The 20,214-nt window shown below is 32.2% G+C and overlaps 4 protein-coding genes and 2 long non-coding RNA genes across 9 annotated transcripts; 4 read left to right on the top strand and 2 right to left on the bottom strand.

The window, feature by feature from the left end:
• Positions 1–4,364: 4,364 nt before the first annotated feature.
• Positions 4,365–5,530, bottom strand: LOC136775227 (uncharacterized). The gene is made up of 2 exons (XM_066729803.1): positions 5,526–5,530; positions 4,365–5,397 (listed from the first exon to the last, which is right to left on the bottom strand). The coding sequence occupies exons 1-2, from the start codon at positions 5,528–5,530 to the stop codon at positions 4,365–4,367; spliced, it is 1,038 nt and encodes a 345-aa protein (XP_066585900.1).
• A 1,545-nt stretch (positions 5,531–7,075) lies between these two features.
• On the top strand, positions 7,076–9,400 carry LOC136775140 (uncharacterized). The gene is made up of 3 exons (XR_010822894.1): positions 7,076–7,629; positions 7,919–8,016; positions 8,104–9,400. It is a non-coding gene; the product is annotated as an uncharacterized lncRNA (long non-coding RNA).
• Positions 9,401–10,118: 718 nt separating this feature from the next.
• On the top strand, positions 10,119–12,974 carry LOC136775139 (uncharacterized). The gene is made up of 6 exons (XM_066729644.1): positions 10,119–10,961; positions 11,047–11,256; positions 11,361–11,712; positions 11,810–12,007; positions 12,115–12,460; positions 12,649–12,974. The coding sequence occupies exons 1-6, from the start codon at positions 10,882–10,884 to the stop codon at positions 12,963–12,965; spliced, it is 1,503 nt and encodes a 500-aa protein (XP_066585741.1). The 5' UTR covers positions 10,119–10,881; the 3' UTR covers positions 12,966–12,974.
• Positions 12,975–13,347: 373 nt separating this feature from the next.
• Positions 13,348–14,349, bottom strand: LOC136775141 (uncharacterized). 2 transcript variants are annotated; one of them, XR_010822896.1, is made up of 3 exons: positions 14,023–14,349; positions 13,576–13,673; positions 13,348–13,488 (listed from the first exon to the last, which is right to left on the bottom strand). It is a non-coding gene; the product is annotated as an uncharacterized lncRNA (long non-coding RNA). The 2 variants fall into 2 exon arrangements; XR_010822895.1 differs by having other exon boundaries at positions 13,960–14,032.
• Positions 14,350–14,782: 433 nt separating this feature from the next.
• On the top strand, positions 14,783–16,190 carry Bet1 (blocked early in transport 1). Of its 3 annotated transcripts, none has more exons than XM_066729294.1 (3): positions 14,783–15,026; positions 15,112–15,251; positions 16,020–16,190. In XM_066729294.1, the coding sequence occupies exons 1-3, from the start codon at positions 15,008–15,010 to the stop codon at positions 16,173–16,175; spliced, it is 315 nt and encodes a 104-aa protein (XP_066585391.1). In that variant the 5' UTR covers positions 14,783–15,007; the 3' UTR covers positions 16,176–16,190. The 3 variants fall into 3 exon arrangements, with proteins under 3 accessions (XP_066585391.1, XP_066585390.1, XP_066585389.1); XM_066729293.1 differs by having other exon boundaries at positions 14,800–15,026; positions 15,088–15,251; XM_066729292.1 differs by having other exon boundaries at positions 14,816–15,026; positions 15,085–15,251.
• Positions 16,191–16,321: 131 nt separating this feature from the next.
• Positions 16,322–19,366, top strand: LOC136775226 (uncharacterized). The gene is made up of 5 exons (XM_066729802.1): positions 16,322–17,272; positions 17,376–17,735; positions 17,784–17,816; positions 17,898–18,218; positions 18,278–19,366. Exons 1-5 carry the CDS (start codon positions 17,035–17,037, stop codon positions 19,351–19,353), a joined length of 2,028 nt encoding a protein of 675 aa, XP_066585899.1. The 5' UTR covers positions 16,322–17,034; the 3' UTR covers positions 19,354–19,366.
• The last annotated feature ends 848 nt before the right edge of the window (positions 19,367–20,214 follow it).

Raw genomic sequence — 20,214 nt, 5'->3', positions numbered from 1 at the left:
TTTTGTTCACAGCAATGTCAAACTTCATTGGAGCTAAAAAGAATAGGACAACAACGTATCACCCGCAGTCAAATGGCATTCTGGAGAGATTTCATAGGACCTTGAAAGCAGCTCTGATGTGTTCACCCCGTTCTTGGATCAGCATTCTTCCAACAGTACTTCTTGGGCTGCGCACCACTCTCAAGGAAGATATCCAGGCCACGCCAGCTGAAATGGTGTATGGAACTAACTTGCGTATCCCTGGCGAATTTTTTGTTACAGCTGAGATGCCTCCAGAACCTCAAGTTTTCATAGAAAAACATAGGGAGTACATGAGAGCATTAAGGCCAACGTCTACAGCACACCATAATAAAGCCAAATGCTTTATTTTTAAGGATTTACATACCTGCACACATGTGTTCATTCGTTGTGATCATACCAAAGCTCCACTTGAAGCTCCATATGTGGGACCATACAAGGTGGTGAACAGGATCAATGACAGAGTCTACGAAATTGATGTCGATGGAAGCCTGCAAAATGTGTCAGTAGAGCGATTGAAACCTGCCTATATGAACAAACCTGAGGACACTCTGAACCAAAACTCGTCATCCGGGAAGATTGTGCAGCAGCTAGTCACTCCAGGTACTTCTCAAGAGCCCACTACAAGCGAACCTATGCCAGAGCATCACTGGACAGCGAGCTTGGACAAGCCAGTTAAAAACTATGCTTCACGTGGCAAAGTAACCTTTAAATCATAAGATTAACAGGTTAACTTAGGGGGGAGTACTGTAGCGTACTATAGTCACTATGTTATAAGATTTGCTATAGTTTACCAAAATGTGAAGACTATAGTAAGCACAAAATGTACTTTATTTTACGCGACATCTGTAGGAACTTAAGTTATGTAAATATTCAAATTTTTTATATTTATCGGATAAGAGAACGGAAATGAACCGTAATTTTTGTTACTTCCTTTTTTTCCCTTCTTCTTGTGTCGGAGCTTGTACCGGGCGGATGTGAAAAATATAGAGCATTGAATAGATACTTGATTGTGCCTTTCTACTTGAAACCTAAAGTTAGAAACGAGTGCTAAATAGCTAATCTGAGGAATTGGAACGTCAAGCTCCCCACATAGGGCTCCCCCTCTAGTGTAACAAGTCTATGCTAAGTTATTACAAAATTAATGTACATAATTTTTTACAATATTTACAGGTTATGACTTATACTAGTTTAAATATTAAATTTTACGGTTTTCTTGACACGGGGTTGTGTGCTCTCATTGGTTGACAGTACTCGTGATGAATGTGCTGATGAACTTGGATGCTCACCTAACCTTTTTGCTGAGCTGTCAGTTGATTTATTGCATGTCGCAATTGTCGTAGTGTTATTATAGGGTACTCTTGAAGTCTGATGCACTGATTCCGCTACAAGGTGTGCTGGTTTCAATCTGTTAATGTTCACTACAACTCTTTTACCATTTAAATCTATAGCAAAGGTCTTTTCTGATACACGCTGCAATATTTCATGCGGTCCAGAGTAAGGTGCTTCTAGTGACAGCCTGGTTGAATCAATCCTAACAAAAACGTGTGAACATGACTGAAGATCTTTGTAAACAAATGGTTTGTCTGCTGTATGATGAGAGGTTGAAACTGGACGTAGGAGTTTGATTCTAGAACGAAGGTTACCAAGTAGAAAATCCTTATTAGTTTGGTTCTGCTCCTCGAAGAACTCGTTGGGAATTTCCAGTGTAGATCCGTATACAAATTCAGCAGGTGAAGCCTTGAGATCTTCCTTATAAGCCGTCCTTAGTCCAAGCAACACAAAAGGTAATGCATCGGTCCATTTACTCTCATGACACATTAATGCAGCTTTTAGGGATCTATGCCATCGTTCCAAGATACCATTTGCCTCGGGGTGATACGCCGTTGTGCGAGTCTTTTCAGCTCCTAGAAATCTAGCAAGGGATTTAAACAAGGCAGACTCAAATTGCGATCCTTGATCTGTCGTTATTGTTGCTGGTGAACCATATCTTGCAACCCACTGCGCTAAGAAATTTTGAGCTATTGTATTAGTATCAGTGGTTTTTAAAGGAATAGCTTCTGGCCAACGTGTGTACCTGTCGATCACTGTAAGTAGGTATTTGTAACCATCAGAAAGGGGTAAGGGTCCTACCAAATCCAGGTGCACATGATTGAAGCGCTGGTCTGGTACTGGAATTTTTGCTGGTGATGAGTGAGTATGTCTATTAACTTTGGCTCGTTGGCATTCTGCACAGGATCTTGACCACTCTTTGACATCTTTATTGACACTAGGCCAGATAAATCTTTGTATAACACTTTTTAAGGTTGCACGACCACTGGGATGAGATAGGCAATGTATTGATGAAAACACTTTGTGGCGTAAAGCCTTGGGAATGAAAGGTCGAATCACACTAGTTGAACTATCACAGTAAATAACACTTTCTGAGTCTGATAAGTGGAAGGCCTGTAATTTTAGCGAAGAGCTGTCTGCTTAGAGTAATTCTTGGAGTTCCTGATCTTGACTCTGAGCTTCAGCAATCTCTTGGAGGCTGACAATCACTGGCATGGCAATTGCATCTACACGTGATAAGGTATCTGCCACTACGTTGTGTTCTCCAGCAATATGCCTAATGTTGGATGTGAACTCGGATATGAAAGCAAGTTGTCTACACTGCCTTGGCGAGAGTTGGTCAGGTTTCTTGGTGAAAGCGTATATTAATGGCTTGTGGTCTGTAACGATATCAAACATTCGTCCTTCCAACATGTACCTAAAATGCTTTATGGCAGAATATATGGCCTGTAATTCTCGGTCATAGGTGCTATAGCGTTGCTGTGTAGGAGTCAGTTTTCTAGAGAAGAATGCAAGTGGTTCTAGTTTTTCATCAATCTCTTGTTGCAATACTGCTCCCATTGCCTTATCCGAAGCATCCGTATGAAGGACTAATCGAGCTTTTTCGTTAGGAAAACTTAATAATGTTGCCGTTGCAAGCTTATCCTTAATGGTTTGGAAAGCTTGTAAAAGTTCTGCATTCCACCTCACTGGCTGGGAACTGTTTTTCTTCGCACCTGCACAGGCTTCATGTAATGGTGCTTGAGTCTCTGCTATGCCCTTAACAAATCTATTATAGAAGTTTGCCATACCTAGGAAACGCCTTAGGGATTTAACAATTTTTGGCTGCTCGAACTCTACTAATGCCTTTATTTTTTCAGGAGCGGGCTGTATCCCTTTCTCACTTATCATATGACCTAGGAAACACACTGATGAGACACCGAATTGACATTTATCTGGGTTAATCACTACACCATAGCTTTGAAGTTTGTCAAACAGTAGTCTAAGATGCTGGGAGTGTTCCTCAACACCATGAGAAGCTACCAAAATATCGTCTATATACACGTAGATAAAATCTAAGTCTCTTGTGACCTCGTTAATAAAGCGTTGGAACGTCTGAGCCGCGTTACGAAGTCCGAAGGTCATGAAGGGGAATTCAAAGAGACCAAACGGGGTGATTATAGCCGTTTTCGGTATGTCCTCCGGATTCACTGGAATTTGTTGATAAGCTCGTACGAGATCGATTGTGGAAAATATATTCGTACCTTGAAGAAATTGTGAGCAATCTTGTAGGAAAGGAATTGGGTACTTATCCGGAACAGTACGTTCGTTCAGCCTGCGGTAGTCGCCGCAAGGTCGCCAATCTGCGTTTTTCTTGGGCACTAAGTGTAATGGGCTGGCCCAGCAACTTTTGGAAGGTCGACATAACCCTTGTTCCATCATGAACTGAAATTCGATTTTAGCTGCTTTGAGCTTCTCTGGCGCCAACCTGCGAACTTTGGCCGTGACAGGTGGTCCCGTGGTCTCAATAAAATGTACAATACTGTGCTTGACCTTGGCTGGGACGATCCTCGTCCTCGTGATTCCAGGGAATTCCTTAATTATACTTTGGAACTGACACTTATGAGAAATGCTGGTGACGTTAGGAGTCTCTGACTTTGAAATTTGGCCGTTCACAAACAGAGATGTCTCCTGATCCACTAATTTTCTGCGACGCACATCCACTAAAAGGTTAAAATGATAAAGGAAATCTGTACCTAGTATTGGCGTAGCGACATCGGCGATAATGAAAGGCCAACAGAAATTCTTGCGGAGTCCTAGACTGACTATCAGAATTTTTGTCCCATACGTAGCAATTTTGGTATCATTTGCAGCGAAAAGAGTTTTTTCAGACTTACAATGCCGATCCGTAAATTTTACAGGGAAAACAGATACGTCGGCTCCTGTATCCACTAAATACTTGTAACCATTGCTCTTGTCTACAATTGTGAGGCGACTACTTTGGCACTGTAGGTTTGTCGCCATGACCTGCAGGCCTATTGGTTTTCCTGGGAACCGCTATTTTTCCAATTACAGGGTTCTGTGCACTTTTTAGCTTTGTTCGCAAACCGGTGATGATACCAACATACGTTTCCCCTGTCCTGAGAGTGATTGTCTTTAGATGTCCTGCGATTCTTGGAGCTATGTCTGTCCCTTGACCTGGAATGATTACGTCGATACTTCTTGACTGTGCAAGCGAGTTCTGATACCTGTTTGGAGAGTGACGAGATCTGCTCCTCCAAGGTAGACTTCGTTGAGCTTACACTTGCTACTACCATAGAGCTATTATTAGTGAAAACTTCGCAAATTCGATCTGCTAGTTGAGCTAACGTAGCCAAATCCACTTCGCTCGTGGAGAGGATGGCTTGAGCTTGCGTCGGGAGTCTCTGTAACCAAAGGGACTTTAAAAAATCATCAGACATTTTTGTACCTGCTAGATCCTTCATTCGGCGAAATAATTGTGAAGGTCTTTGGTCTCCCAGTTCGAGCTCGCTCAAGAGTAATTTTAATCTCCTTTGTTCACTGTCCGCAAAGACTTCTTCTAGGCATCGCTTAATTTTGTTGTAACGTTCGCCTGGTGGTTCATTAAAAATAGCATCCCCAACTTCTTCGAGTGTCTCAGGGTCCAAAGCTTGTAGTACGTAATTAAATTTGGTTTCATCGACTTTTATGCCAGCCGTATGAAATTGTGCTTCCAATTGTCGGAACCAAACACGTGGTTTACCTCGCCAGAAAGGAGGTGGTTTTACACTCACAGCACCCACTTCAACGCGCGCGATTTCTTCGGGGGGTCCGTTATCATCCGCCATTTTCCCACAAGCAGCGAGAATCTTTTTAATTTTCGGTACGCTACAAAATTTAAGCTTTTTTCCGGTGATCACGTCGGGGTCACCAATGTGGAGATCCGCAGGTCGTAACTTGTCCAAAAGAATAGCTATAGTTTCTAACGTCTCTAGTAATCTCCACGACAACCATGGATGCTTACGTTCAGTGATCTGATGCGGGTTAGGGTTAGACCCAGTTTCAGAGCTGCAACTTTCGAAAAAACTCTAGATGGATCCGAGTCTAGTGAGGAGGCTTCCGCGAGTGGATCTGATCGGATCCGGGTTAAAGGGGATTAAGGTAGGACGTACTCAGACGTGATCGAAATTCAAAACAGCATTGGTAAAATTTCAATAAGCAAATAAAGGTAAACTTAGTTATAAACTTTTATTATTAACATTTTATCACGTAGTTTTTTAATTTCATCAGGTAAAAATAAAAAATTAAGAAGAATTAAATTATATTTAAAATGATAACCTTAATCTTATGTTTATTGTATTTAAATGGCAATAAATTTTCTGTATATTTGCAATTAATTACTAATTTTTTTCAGAAATAAAGATGGATCAATACTACGCTCACAATAGATATGTAGGTATGTAAAGTTTAAATGTAGTACAGAATACTAAAATAGTAAAGTATTCAGTTTTATTAATTATACTTTAATTTCCTACACAACCCAAAACATTGGAGTGAAAAAAGTGTATTTGCATTAATTATTAAATCTTAATTTCATTAGACTTTATTAAAAGGAAATATTTTAATTAATACTTTCTTTTTTTTGGCAGATCTGAATAAATATTCCTGGACAATTGGAAGCACAAAATTGTTGTTGGAACATATAAGGAAAAATAAAAATATAATACAAAATAAAAATATTGGTCAAAAAAAATTATGGGAGGTAATTGCTGCAGAATTAGGTAAAAAGGATATTTAGTTAATGGCAAGCAGTGTTCAAATAAATGGAAATCCTTTAACTTGTTGGTAAAACCTATTGCTATTGGTCACTTGTCCGTTTTTGACACTTCAATCACGTCGGAATACGTCCTACCTTTACCCCTTTAACCCAGACCCGATCAGATCCACACGCGGAAGCCTCCTCACCAAATCCGGGTTAATCTAGGGTTTTTTTCGAAAGTTGTATTACTGCGACTGTAGTAAACCCTAACCCGGATCAGATCACTGAACGTAAACATCCCATATTATGCTAAGGATTGCTATGGTACATACAAATCCTAGCCACATGAAGTTGCCATATTTTTGGACACCGAAAAGGGCAAGAATAATCTTGAGGAATGCGTTACACTAGGCATTAAGCCTTAACTTTATTATTTTTACCGTATTATACAAGATTTCAGTTTTATATCCCGATACATCAAAAAGTACGTTACTTACTATTCGAACGAAAACGGAAGAAGAAGGACTCACGGGAAGAACGGAATGGAACGGATAACCCAGTCATTGCTGCCAATTCTCAGTTGCTGAGGATACCAACCACCACATTGGTTAAGGCTGTGAACGATAGGTGGCGCGGAGCCGCCATACAGGATTATTTTCTGACACGCCATGAGCAATCTCCCGTCTCATCTCTGGTATTCCTTATTCAATCACTGGTTGCTTATGTACAAGACATCTAAACGCAGAACCATGCTAGACCCCGGAACACTTTTCGGCTTATCTTATTTTGCCAACCTTAAAAAAAAAATAAACAGAACTTGTCCCGTTCGGAATACGCCCCAGGGTCGGCGACACTTTACCTAACTCAAAAGAATATTTAATGACATGCGGTTGGCTACTCTGAAATTATATAGTGTATGAAATGTGTAGGATGAGGCTTATTAGATAATTTTTATACTATAGAGTGTTAGAAATTATCTGCAGGTTAAAATGTTCCGAAATGAGTATGCAATTGTCAAATTCGTATGTACCTATAACCTGTATGTAATGATGTTGCACGATAGAAATTATAAATAGTAACTAATTAAATTAAAAAAAAGTGTTACGTAAAATTATTGTTGAAGAATAATTATTTATTAAGTTTATAAACTATTAACACTTTTATATTTTCACTGTTGTAAAACGTCTTTATTTTTGCTAGAATGTAAGAATTCCGAGGAGCTTTAAATTCATCAGATAAGTAATTTGATTTATTAAGTAATGTTAATCTAGAACAAATACCTTTGTGAAAAATTTATGTTATTTATTGCAAATGGTTTGAGAGAAGACTTGAAAGACATACAGAGTTTATCCGTTTTAATTGGTCACTTCTAAGTCTTCAAATCAAATAATATTATACACAACAGAAGAAGAATTTGATATCCTTATTTATACCATGGCTTTATTACTTGCAGCAAGCGTTACAAACTTGATATTAAGGTAATTGTGCAAACGAATTCATTGATAGGACTTTATAATGTTTCCATCACAGTTATATGAAAGGTTATTGTTTGATATTTATAGCATTTCAAGTTTATTGATTATTTAAGAACGACCATAATAGCACTTGATGGGAATGATGATACTTTTATTGCAGTATATTAGTTCTTATATTACTATATCAAACTTTATTAAAAACTAACTCCGACTCTATATAGATAATAAAATTTAACATTCAAAGTAATTGCATAACCGTGTCTGTTATTAATAATAAAAAAACTGTCAGATGCTATTTATGAGCTTGTCATAAATATTTCATTATGATTGTTTAATGGAACGGTTATATATATAGGAAGCACTACAAATATCATATCGTTTGGGTAATCTCCTGGAAAATGTAAATTGTACGCTGTCTGCTTCTAAATATGCTGCAAACATCAACTGTTTAATGTAAGTTCCTACATTTGATTTATTTCTTTTGAGCAATATTTTTACATTTTCATATTTTGAAAGTTTATTTATTCATTTTCTGCATAGGTGAACAATAAATTTTTAAGGCAAATTTCATTAGGAATAACCAACATTCTATGGAGAAACACATACATCTAAACTATATGCTCAATCAGTATAGCATTCTGGTCTTGATCATCTGATCTACCTATATGAAGGTATTCCATCTACAACTGTTAAGTGCAATGAGTATAAATAATTAGCTACAAAGTGCAAATACCTTGTAGTTACTATCCAGATGTCTTGCGTAATATCTGATTTTTTAAGTAACATAAATCTAGTTTTATCCAAATATATGACTCGTATATTGTATGACATATTTCTCTTTTTAAATCTTCTTTTTCAAAGGAATTGCTTCCTACTGTGCTAACGATGAGTAAAATGTAGAATCATTTTTAGAGAAGGTATTAAAAAGAAAATGCAGATTTTCTATCTAGAAAAACGTTTTATTTATTAATAACTTTAAATTTTATTTGGTTATTATCATTTTGAAGATACCTATTTTTTAATAAAATTAAATTATCTAAAACTTTTTTGGGTAAATTATTATTTATGATAAAGTCTCAGTTATCTCATCATCGACATTTTCTACCATCTCTTTTTGGCATTTAATATTTCTAATTGATTCGATCATTACATTCTCTTCATTCATTCTTAACATTTTTATGTCACTAAAATTATCAATTAATTTCAATACTATTTTAATGTTCTGTGGGTCATTTGGGTTTGCCTCAAGTTCATCCAATTTTTTATATAAATGTAGGATCTCTCTATCAAAAATAATTGTTTTTCTTTTCTTTTCTTTTCTGTAAAATTATTATACGTATAACTTGTTGAAATTTGTGAACCTGTACACATATTAATTTGAGTTGTTAGAGTTTTGTCTGATACATTATTTTTGAAAATAGTTCACTCTTTCGTTATAGTGGAGTTCGTAACTCTTTTTTTATGCCTTTCGTCTTATTTGCTGAAATTATTGAATGTACCTCCTTTTCTTTGTCAATATCCTTCCTTAAGTCAAGTTGTAATTTTTCTTTTGCTTGCATAATTATTATTTATAATGAAAGGATATAATTTTTTCTCATGAATTAATAAGGTTTAAATCTATGTTATTAAAAATTATCTTGTATATTCTGTTAAACATTGTACATAAGGAATTTCATAGTTATATCGTAAAGATTTGCTTAGATTTGATATTTATAAAAGCAATTTCGAGTTTTGTAAAAAACATCCTTCCATGTAGAAACAATTTTTAAGAATATTTCTGTATCACAAAAACTTTTTCACTGTTTTATTGTCTACCTCTATACCCCCCCCCCCCTCTTCACTGTATCTCTTTCTGTCTCTCTACGAAAAGTGTCAACACGTTGTTATGGTACATCCCCAGATAACATTTTGTGTGCAGATTGGCAGCAGATTGCTAACAAAAGTGCTCAAATGTTGTTGTCAGATTGCCATCAAGTATAGAAACATTTGACTTGGTATTTGCCGTCAGAACCGGCACATACTAGTCTTCTAGCAGAATGGCGCCAAAAACAAAACGGAATCTGTATACATAACCTGAGCGCAGATTTATAGCAGATTTGCGACAGAGTCTGCAGTACAGGCTCTGACAGCAGATTCAAAACAAAAACAAAGCAGTATTTGTTACGCGGTGTATGTGCGCCCTTTAAATGGTTTTAAATTGTTATTTAAATCTAGTTATGACTAATTTTCTTGGAAATTCAATAAAAACATTTTATTTTAATTTAAAGCGTTTCATTTCAATCTTTATTACCAGAATTATTTTTTCTTACATTATAAAATATTTACAGGAATACACATTCATATTAATAATACATATAACACAAATTCTTTTTGATAAATTTGAAATCAAAGGAACTATTATCGGTCCTTAAAAATAACATTTTAATTTTCCATAAAGTTAAATAATAATATGTATAATTTACAATATGTACCTGAGAACCTATCAGATAAGAAAGTATCAAAACCATTCAAAAGTTTTAAATGATGTAAGACAAGATTGTTCAAAATAGACAGAAACAATTGTATGACGAGTAACTAAAGAAAGAAAAGAAAGTAAAAATTATGAACAAACATTCCTAATTTGCATGTTATAAACTCGAATAATCGCTAGATATAAAGTACTCTTATATGAATATATAATATTATATAGTATCATTTAAATAATATGTGTGAAGGATTATTAGTATTAAATAAAAATCTATTATTTGAAGAATACATAAATTCATTTTATTTTTATAATTGTTTAATGAACCTATTTTATTTGTAATAAAATTCATAAAATTTTAAACGATGCACCAGCACCACCTAGTGACTACATTGTACTAACACATGCCGTTAAGTTTATCGTTCTGCGCATGCGTCACACGGCGTAAGACATTTAAATGAAGTACGCAGAGTCTGCTGTGTTTCTGCTGCAAATCTGCTGCAGGCTCTGCCGCAGAGTCTACTGCGTTCCTGCTGTAAATCTGCTGCAGGTTCACTTGCGTTTCTGCTACAAATGTACTGCAGGTTCTGCCGCATAAAGCGATATCATATTGTTGTTAATCTGTTAGCAGAAACTGACAAGTCAGGTTCTGTTTCAAATATGGTGTCATTTTGCTGACTAGATTTTGTAGCAGAATTTCGTTTAGTTTTGCACAATCGGATAAGGCTATCTGGGTCAAGAGCAGTGTTAAATTCAATATTTTTTCATCAAATCTTCAAATTATAGCAACTTTTGAGAGATAAACTTATATAAACGTTTCAATTTTGGCTTATATTAATATATTTTATAACGAAATGTCAACAAGATCAGAAAGAAGATTATGGATTTTCGATGAATATCGATATTTTATTAAACGCAGGAAAAATGATAGATTGTTTGTAGATTATTCATTAAGTTATAAACCTTACTTTATTATATTATAAGTGCAATCTGTAATATTAGTTCTATATATGTTACAGATACCTCAGTTGTATAAAATATAAAAAATTGAAGTGTTCAGCTCATGGAATATACTATAACAATCGTTTCCACCTTGTTGATAAAAAACATAATCATGAACCAGACAAACCTGCAAATAAAAGATGCAAATTTTTTGAAAAAATAAAGGAAGCAGTAAATATAAATAATAATATCAAACCTAATGAGCTTTTTAACATTAAGAAAAAGAGGTAAGTTTTATAGTAAATTTTCAGTGTCTTTCATTTAGGTTTGTTGTTGTTATTAATATATCCATTACCATATTTATTCATAAATTTATCAATATTATATATAGTGAATCATTTGCTAAAGAAAACATACCATTTACAACCTGCAGACGTACACTGCAAAGGTATCTGACAAAAAGTAGAGTAATAAATATAAAATTGAAGAACAATAATTTTTCAAATTTAGCGGCAATATTAAAAATAAATGTAGAATTGGATAATTTGAGGGTGGAGATAATTGAAAGTAATGACAAGGTCGAAAGTTTCATATTTTATAGTCCAAGTTTTTTTGACAAAATCAATGGTGACACAAGCATGCATATATTCGTTGATGGAACCTTTAAATGTGTTCCCAATTTGAAGGAAAGAAACATGCAACTCCTTTCAATTTTTTTAAAAATTGACACTTCACCTGATAAAGTATAAATTATTCTTTATGAAATATTATTTATTTTATTCAAAGATGTTTAGTGTAGTGCTTTATGAATTTTACTTCTCTTTCATTATTGTGTCATAGGTGTTTCCATGTGTATGGATATTAATGCAGCAAAAGCGAACAGAAGATTACATTAAAATCTTTAATTTTCTGAAGGCTAAATTTTCAAATTTTCGACCAAAAACATTTATGGCTGATTACGAGAGAGCACTGTCTATTGTTGCTAAGAGAGTGTTTCCAGAAATAAAAATAAATCATTGCTTCTTTCATTACTCACAAGTAGGTTCCAAATTTGTATACTTATATATGCAGATAGTTATCAGAACGTAGTTTTAAAGGCATAAATTCAGATTACTTCATTAAATGATCTGGTAATTTAATTTTAGGCTTTAATGAAAAAAGCGCAAGTTTTATCGCTAGTGAGTAAAGTTAACAATAAAAATAAATATCCAGAGAGATATAGAATCTTAAAAAAATTGACTCTTTTGGCCCTTTTGCCTCCAATATATATTAAACCAGTTTTTGAATTAATCAAAACGGAAACACAATTTGAATTTCAAACATTACTCAATAGTTATTTCAAATATTATGAATTATATTGGATAAATAAAGTGACACCAAATAATTACAGTGTTTATGAATGTAAAGACAGAACAAACAATTATTGTGAATCCTACCATAGAACACTAAACCAATATTTAGGAAAAAGACCCAACATTAATTTATTTTTAAGTAAGCAGTAAATTTATATTCGATTTAAAATAAGTCAATTTTCTTCTATGTACACTTTCACTTTTCTATATATGAAGTATTTTTTTAATTATAATAACATCTTTAATAATATACATTTAGGTAATCTTCGATTCTTCTATACAAATTCTTCTCTATAATAATATTTTTCTTTAAATTGTCTTCCCTAGATCACATAAACCTTTTATCCTACAAAAGCGAAGAAAATTTAGAAGATAAACAAAGTAATTTTAGAGAAAAGAAAAGAAAAACAATTATTTTTGATAGAGAGATCCTACATTTATATAAAAAATTGGATGAACTTGAGGCAAACCCAAATGACCCACAGAACATTAAAATAGTATTGAAATTAATTGATAATTTTAGTGACATAAAAATGTTAAGAATGAATGAAGAGAATGTAATGATCGAATCAATTAGAAATATTAAATGCCAAAAAGAGATGGTAGAAAATGTCGATGATGAGATAACTGAGACTTTATCATAAATAATAATTTACCCAAAAAAGTTTTAGATAATTTAATTTTATTAAAAAATAGGTATCTTCAAAATGATAATAACCAAATAAAATTTAAAGTTATTAATAAATAAAACGTTTTTCTAGATAGAAAATCTGCATTTTCTTTTTAATACCTTCTCTAAAAATGATTCTACATTTTACTCATCGTTAGCACAGTAGGAAGCAATTCCTTTGAAAAAGAAGATTTAAAAAGAGAAATATGTCATACAATATACGAGTCATATATTTGGATAAAACTAGATTTATGTTACTTAAAAAATCAGATATTACGCAAGACATCTGGATAGTAACTACAAGGTATTTGCAATTTGTAGCTAATTATTTATACTCATTGCACTTAACAGTTGTAGATGGAATACCTTCATATAGGTAGATCAGATGATCAAGACCAGAATGCTATACTGATTGAGCATATAGTTTAGATGTATGTGTTTCTCCATAGAATGTTGGTTATTCCTAATGAAATTTGCCTTAAAAATTTATTGTTCACCTATGCAGAAAATGAATAAATAAGCTTTCAAAATATGAAAATGTAAAAATATTGCTCAAAAGAAATAAATCAAATGTATGAACTTACATTAAACAGTTGATGTTTGCAGCATATTTAGAAGCAGACAGCGTACAATTTACATTTTCCAGGAGATTACCCAAACGATATGATATTTGTAGTGCTTCCTATATATATAACCGTTCCATTAAACAATCATAATGAAATATTTATGACAAGCTCATAAATAGCATCTGACAGTTTTTTTATTATTAATAACAGACACGGTTATGCAATTACTTTGAATGTTAAATTTTATTATCTATATAGAGTCGGAGTTAGTTTTTAATAAAGTTTGATATAGTAATATAAGAACTAATATACTGCAATAAAAGTATCATTCCCATCAAGTGCTATTATGGTCGTTCTTAAATAATCAATAAACTTGAAATGCTATAAATATCAAACAATAACCTTTCATATAACTGTGATGGAAACATTATAAAGTCCTATCAATGAATTCGTTTGCACAATTACCTTAACATCAAGTTTGTACCGCTTGCTGCAAGTAATAAAGCCATGGTATAAATAAGGATATCAAATTCTTCTTCTGTTGTGTATAATATTATTTGATTTGAAGACTTAGAAGTGACCAATTAAAATGGATAAACTCTGTATGTCTTTCAAGTCTTCCCTCAAACCATCTGCAATAAATAACATAAATTTTTCACAAAGGTATTTGTTCTAGATTAACATTACTTAATAAATCAAATTACTTATCTGATGAATTTAAAGCTCCTCGGAATTCTTACATTCTAGCAAAAATAAAGACGTTTTACAACAGTGAAAATATAAAAATGTTAATAGTTTATAAACTTAATAAATAATTATTCTTCAACAATAATTTTACGTAACACTTTTTTTTAATTTAATTAGTTAATATTTATAATTTCTATCGTGCAACATCATTCCATACAGGTTATAGGTACATACATACGTATTTGACATTTGCATACTCATTTCGGAACATTTTAACCTGCAGATAATTTCTAACACTCTCTAGTATAAAAATTATCTAATAAGCCTCATCCTATACATTTCATACACTATATAATTTTAGAGTAGCCAACCGCATGTCATTAAATATTCTTTTGAGTTAGGTAAAGTGTCGCTGACCCGGCCCATATGTCAGTGTAAACTACACTCAAATTCGGGATTAGATGGCCATGCGCCACCCCCATTTTGGCCTAGAAACTTTTCGGGCAACCTCCTCTACTAATGTAAAAAACATCCTTTGCTTTCGTTGGTAGGGGATATCTAGGAATTTTGAACTTGGCATTGGTTGTCAGTTGGATCACTGCAGTCATTCTAATCAAAATCTAAAATCAAATTGACGTTCGTAAACACCTCCGTATGACTATGGGTATATGATACACAAGGCTCACAAATCAAATAAAAAGAGCTGAAAGCATAAAAATAAACCTGTAAAGTCTAATTCTTCTTAAATAGTGTCAATTATAAAATGAGGCGATCAAATTCAGGTAGATTATATGCTACAACTTGTTTCTATGTAGAATGTATACAAATTTTACACTTTAGCAGGACGTAACTATGAGCGTATTCCAGATGCATCAACTTATGATTCTTTGGAGGAAGAAAATGATAGAATGACTGATGATTTAAGGGATAAAATATATGCTCTGAAATCTTTATCAATTGATATTGGTACAGAAGTAAAATACCAAGATAAACTCTTACGTGACATGGTAATTATATGTTAAATGTATTTTAAACAAAGTGATATGTTTGCCACAAATACTCTATAGATTTGTTCATTTTAAATATGCTTTTAAAATTTAAGTATGCAAATATAAGCTTACTGTAGGTATAACAGTCATCCTTGAATTAGAGCTAGAAAAAAGTAATTGAACAAATGTAAAAACAATAAGTTTTCTACATACTAGTACTATGATAATAAAGTACAATGTGTAATCGTATACAAATAGAAAAGTATCACTTCAAACCGACTAAATTTATCAATAGTGGTAATAATATGTTATATTACACATTTTCACTTTCACAATATTGTATTAGTATCTAACAGATCTTTAGTATGTAAATAGTACACAATATAATACTAGCTAATATACTTCTACAATATGTTATATATTATATCAGGTTTGTCTATGTCTCTAACTCCTGTGTAAGGTGGCAATTCTATATGTTAATTCATGGGAATATGTTTGACTATCCTTAAAAATGAACTGATCATAAACCTGAAACGATTATGTAAACCTATAGGTTTATTTAGCCTCTCAATAAATGTTTCCATATGAATTTATAAAATTGAACCCCAAATGTTAAAAACAGTTGTCTATCAAAAATGATACTGCTAAAAACAAAAAGAATAAAACTTGCACTATGTTTAAAATTATTACTGTAAAATATACATACTTTTATAGAAATACAAACTAAAATGAACAAATCTTATTTACATATAATTAAAGATGACATTTTGTGGATTTTTTTTATAGGATGAAGATTTTGAAAAGACTAGTGTATCACTTACATCTTCTGTGAATCGTGTTTTACGTATGGCTAAAGCAGGACATAACTGCTATATACTATATTTGTTTATATTTTCTGCAATAGTATTTTTTATTCTTTGGATGATTTTAAAGTTCAAATAAAAAATTGTAAATGGAGTTTGTAAATTAAATCCTAATAAGTATTTATATATTTCCTACTTAATATACACAAAATGCAAGCTGATGGAAATAATAAGTGTTTTTTTTTCTGCACTTTTATGTGGCCGGCCTGGCCGCATTTATAAACGTTCTTCGAATTTAATAAGATCCCTCAAGTCCACTCAAGTCTTTTGTTACCAACATAACGGAACGAAAACCGAGGGACTAGTCCAGCGTTATTTTTCATCTGGTAGTGGAATTCTGTAAGGGCCAGTGTGAGCCGTTGTAATGGGCAAAATCAGGCAAGACTCATGTGCAACATAACAAGCAAAAACCTGAAAGTGGAAATTTGGGTTGGCAGCAGTGATGGAAAGATCTGATGACATCAAATTAATGTAACTGTAATGATGCAACCAACGCTAATGGAATGTAAAAAATTTCCTAGATATGAAACTGAACTATGTGTGGGAGATTAAGTTAAGTTTTATTCAATATTCTTTATAGATTAATCTGTAAAGATTACTGTACAAAACTTAAGTTAATGTCGCACAAATAGGTCAATTTCAAATCTAGGGAATTTTTTCATTCCACCAGCGTTGGTTGCATCACTGTAGTTACATCAATTTAAATTCAAATTTGAATACCGATCACAAACGTGTGACACTGGTTTTTATTAGTTATCGTATCTGTATCCTCGTTTCCATTAATTATTAATCGCGTAGAACTATAACATCTTTTCTGATTAAATTAGACGAAATCATTGCAAATAAATAACTTTAAAGTTGTTTTGATTAATTTCATCTTATTATTAAACATTTTATTGTACATTATTTGAACAAGAATTTACTTTTAGTTTAATAAAATGGCATCTTTTGGAAAATTTAATTTGTGCTGCAATCCTTTACAATATCAAAATCATACAGTAAAAAATGGCCTCAGACGAGTTTCTGTTACACATCAAAGACTAAATAATTTAAGTAATACCCACTATCTCTGCACATCATGTAGGAAATTACTAGATTTAAGAAACAAACATGAAAATGGATCAGAAAATGTGAACACTGAGAACACTAATTCAGTAATTTCAAACAATTCATATGGTAAGATTAATTAATTTATATTTGGGCTTTTAAGTTTAATTTGATTAAGCCAAACTACAGTTTTTGGTTTAAATTATCACTCTTTACTTTTTTTTAAATATAGCAATTCTTAATGAAGATTTAACACAACAAACCAGTGGCTTAACTGAAATAAGCGTAACAGCAACGTTATCTGTAGTAAATCAAGCATTTGGTTTATTAAATGAATCCCCAATTCCTAAGAAACGTTTAAGAAGTCAGACTTATTTACAAAATAAAATTTCCAAAGTATATCTGAATCTGAATAAATCCGTAGGAATAGTAGATGAGAATGATGATGAAGTTACATTAAATCAGTTTTTGGAAATGATCAACAAATTAAAAAATAAATTTCACGATATTAACACAAACCGGTGTGAAAAAATCCAAATTCTTACGCTTTTACCTGAAACGTGGATTTTGAATAGAATATGTCATACAATGAGCTGTACAAAATATATGGCCTCTATAGCATAAAATCTCCGCGAAAAAGAGGGAATTCTTTCAACACCTAACCCAAAAATAGGTTATTATAATTATTTCATGAGCAAAGTAATTACTGGAATACTATTATTCAGTAATGATAAGTTAAATTCTTTACACTTAGGTCGATTATTGTCAAATGATATTAAGTTGAAGGTTTTGGAATTTTATTTGGACGATGAAGTAAGCGTGAATATGCCAGGAATGAAAGATTATCTTTCTATAAGAAATGACAATGGAAAACGTGAACATATCCAAAAAAGACTTATTCTCTGCAATTTAAAAGAGTTATATAAATTGTTTGAAATGCGATATCCCGATTATCGTCTTGGCTTTTCTAAATTTGCATCATTTCGTCCTCAACACTGTGTACTCGCTGGTTCCAGCGGAACTCATACTACTTGTGTTTGTGCTATGCACCAAAATGTTAAACTAATGATATTAGGTAAGAGATTTATTAGTAAATTTTTTTCGTTTTAATAATTATGATCATTTTCACTACAGGATGCAATTTAGTAGCTTTTACTAAAAATTTGGCAAAACCTTTACAGCTATATAGTGACTGCCTTGAAATGATTACTTGTCAGAATCCAACTAAGAGATGTTATTTTCTTAATTGTGATAAATGTCCAGGTATAGATACTTTAAAAGATTGTTTACTAAACGTATTTAATGAGAATAATGTTGATGAAATCACCTACAAGATTTGGATTTCGAAACCTCGTACAAGTTTAGAGTCATTCGTGAAATATTCATCAGATTTTGTCGACGATTTCTGTGAAAATATAATCCATCTTCTGCCACACAATTATATTGCTAAAGAACAAGCAAAGTACTTGAGAACGCTAAAAGAATCGTTAGAAGAGAATGAGTACATTGTTATTTGTGATTTTGCGGAAAATTATGTCTTTGTTATTCAAAGTGCTGCATCTGGATTTCACTGGAATAACAATCAGTCAACCATTTATCCAGTCGTAATTTATTATAAACAATATAATGAACTTGTTCATAAAAGTATGGTAATTATATCGGATTGCTTATCTCATGATGCAGTTGCTGTTTATGAATTTACAAGGATTACCATTAGTTTTATCAAAAAACTTTCCAATGATGCTGTAAAGATATTTTACTTTTCTGACGGAGCAATTCAACAATTCAAAAATTATATGAATCTTTATTATCATAAAGAAGATTTTGGGCTAAATGCTGAATGGCATTACTTTGCAACTGCCCACGGTAAAGGACCCTGTGATGGAATAGGGGGAAGCTTAAAAAGAATAGCAGCACGAACAAGTCTTCACCTTCCATTTGATAAACAAATTTCAACTTCGCAACAGTTATATGACTGGGCAGTAAAACCAAATTCTTTGCCAAATATTCATGTTGATTTCTTATCTAACGAACGTTATATTCAAGCTAAAGAATTATTACAAATAAGATACAAACGAGCAAAAACAATAACCGGAACCCAAAAATATCATTGTGTGATTCCAAATAGAAACGGTACTTTGAAATTTAAAGAATTTTCTCTATCTTCTGAATTTCAAATTCATAATTTACTTAAACATGTAAAAAATTAATTGATGTCTAATAAACAAAACAACCGAGTATAATAAATGCTTTATTTTTGTACATCTTTTATCCCAAATCACTATAAATAATTGATAATCACTAGGGGTTAGAAAAATGATTATTAATAATAGTTGCTCAGTATAAAATTCTATTTTCAGGTATTTATCAGCACGAATAATTGAAAAATAAAAATTAAAAATTTGAAGAAAAAAATTGTTCTCAAAGTTTGCCCATTATGAGACTAGTCTTGAAATTTGTCAAAAAAAATATAGTTTTTTATAAAAAAGTTTGAAAAAAATCGATCGATACAAACATTGTTAAAAATGAAAATATTACGTTTATACGGGAAAATATCATAGTAATATTGAAGAAATTAATTTTTAAATAATTTTACTAAAAAGTACGTTTAAAAACAAAGATATTAAAAAAAAATACAATCAATTTCGATAATAATTCGCGAAGTTATCAGTATTTAAAAAAAAAGTGTTGACGAAAACCATAATTTTTCCAAAATTCAAATCTCCCGCATGGCTTCATGAAAAAATTTGAAAAAAATCATGGAGGCTAACCTTAACCCATACTAGCAGGAAAAAAATTATCGAAAAAATCAAAAATGCAAAAGTCCAAAGGTGTTCGATTTCGCGTGGAACGACCCATATATATATATATATATATATATATATATATATAATTACATTTTTAACAATAATCATTTTATTTAAGAATAACAAAGAAGAAAAAGTGCAACATTTTAGAAAATACATTAAAAAATTAAAATTAAAAACAATGAAAGATTACTTATCAACTAATTATGAATAGTATTTGTTAAGAAATATAGAATAATTTTCTAAACAAAAAATATGCATTAC

This window comes from Prorops nasuta, unplaced genomic scaffold (genome assembly GCF_024137725.1).
Source record: "Prorops nasuta isolate Cenicafe-Biocafe unplaced genomic scaffold, Cenicafe_Pnas_1.2 PNAS00007, whole genome shotgun sequence".
In the NCBI taxonomy this organism is placed as follows: domain Eukaryota; kingdom Metazoa; phylum Arthropoda; class Insecta; order Hymenoptera; family Bethylidae; genus Prorops; species Prorops nasuta.
Note: the sequence above shows the minus strand (reverse complement) of the source record. Positions and strands in the feature narration are given on the sequence as shown.

What these genes read in the sequence shown, in the direction of transcription:
- LOC136775139 (XM_066729644.1), top strand. Translation starts at nt 10,882, where the DNA reads ATGTCAACAAGATCAGAAAGAAGATTATGGATTTTCGATGAATATCGA. An exon ending in CGCAGGAAAAATGATAGATT is followed by an intron (nt 10,962 to 11,046) that starts GTTTGTAGATTA and finishes TATATGTTACAG; the next exon opens with ATACCTCAGTTGTATAAAAT. An exon ending in CAACATTAATTTATTTTTAA is followed by an intron (nt 12,461 to 12,648) that starts GTAAGCAGTAAA and finishes TGTCTTCCCTAG; the next exon opens with ATCACATAAACCTTTTATCC.
- LOC136775226 (XM_066729802.1), top strand. Translation starts at nt 17,035, where the DNA reads ATGGCATCTTTTGGAAAATTTAATTTGTGCTGCAATCCTTTACAATAT. An exon ending in AATTTCAAACAATTCATATG is followed by an intron (nt 17,273 to 17,375) that starts GTAAGATTAATT and finishes TTTTAAATATAG; the next exon opens with CAATTCTTAATGAAGATTTA. An exon ending in TAGAATATGTCATACAATGA is followed by an intron (nt 17,736 to 17,783) that starts GCTGTACAAAAT and finishes TCCGCGAAAAAG; the next exon opens with AGGGAATTCTTTCAACACCT.
- Bet1 (XM_066729292.1), top strand. An exon ending in ATAAACTCTTACGTGACATG is followed by an intron (nt 15,252 to 16,019) that starts GTAATTATATGT and finishes TTTTTTTTATAG; the next exon opens with GATGAAGATTTTGAAAAGAC.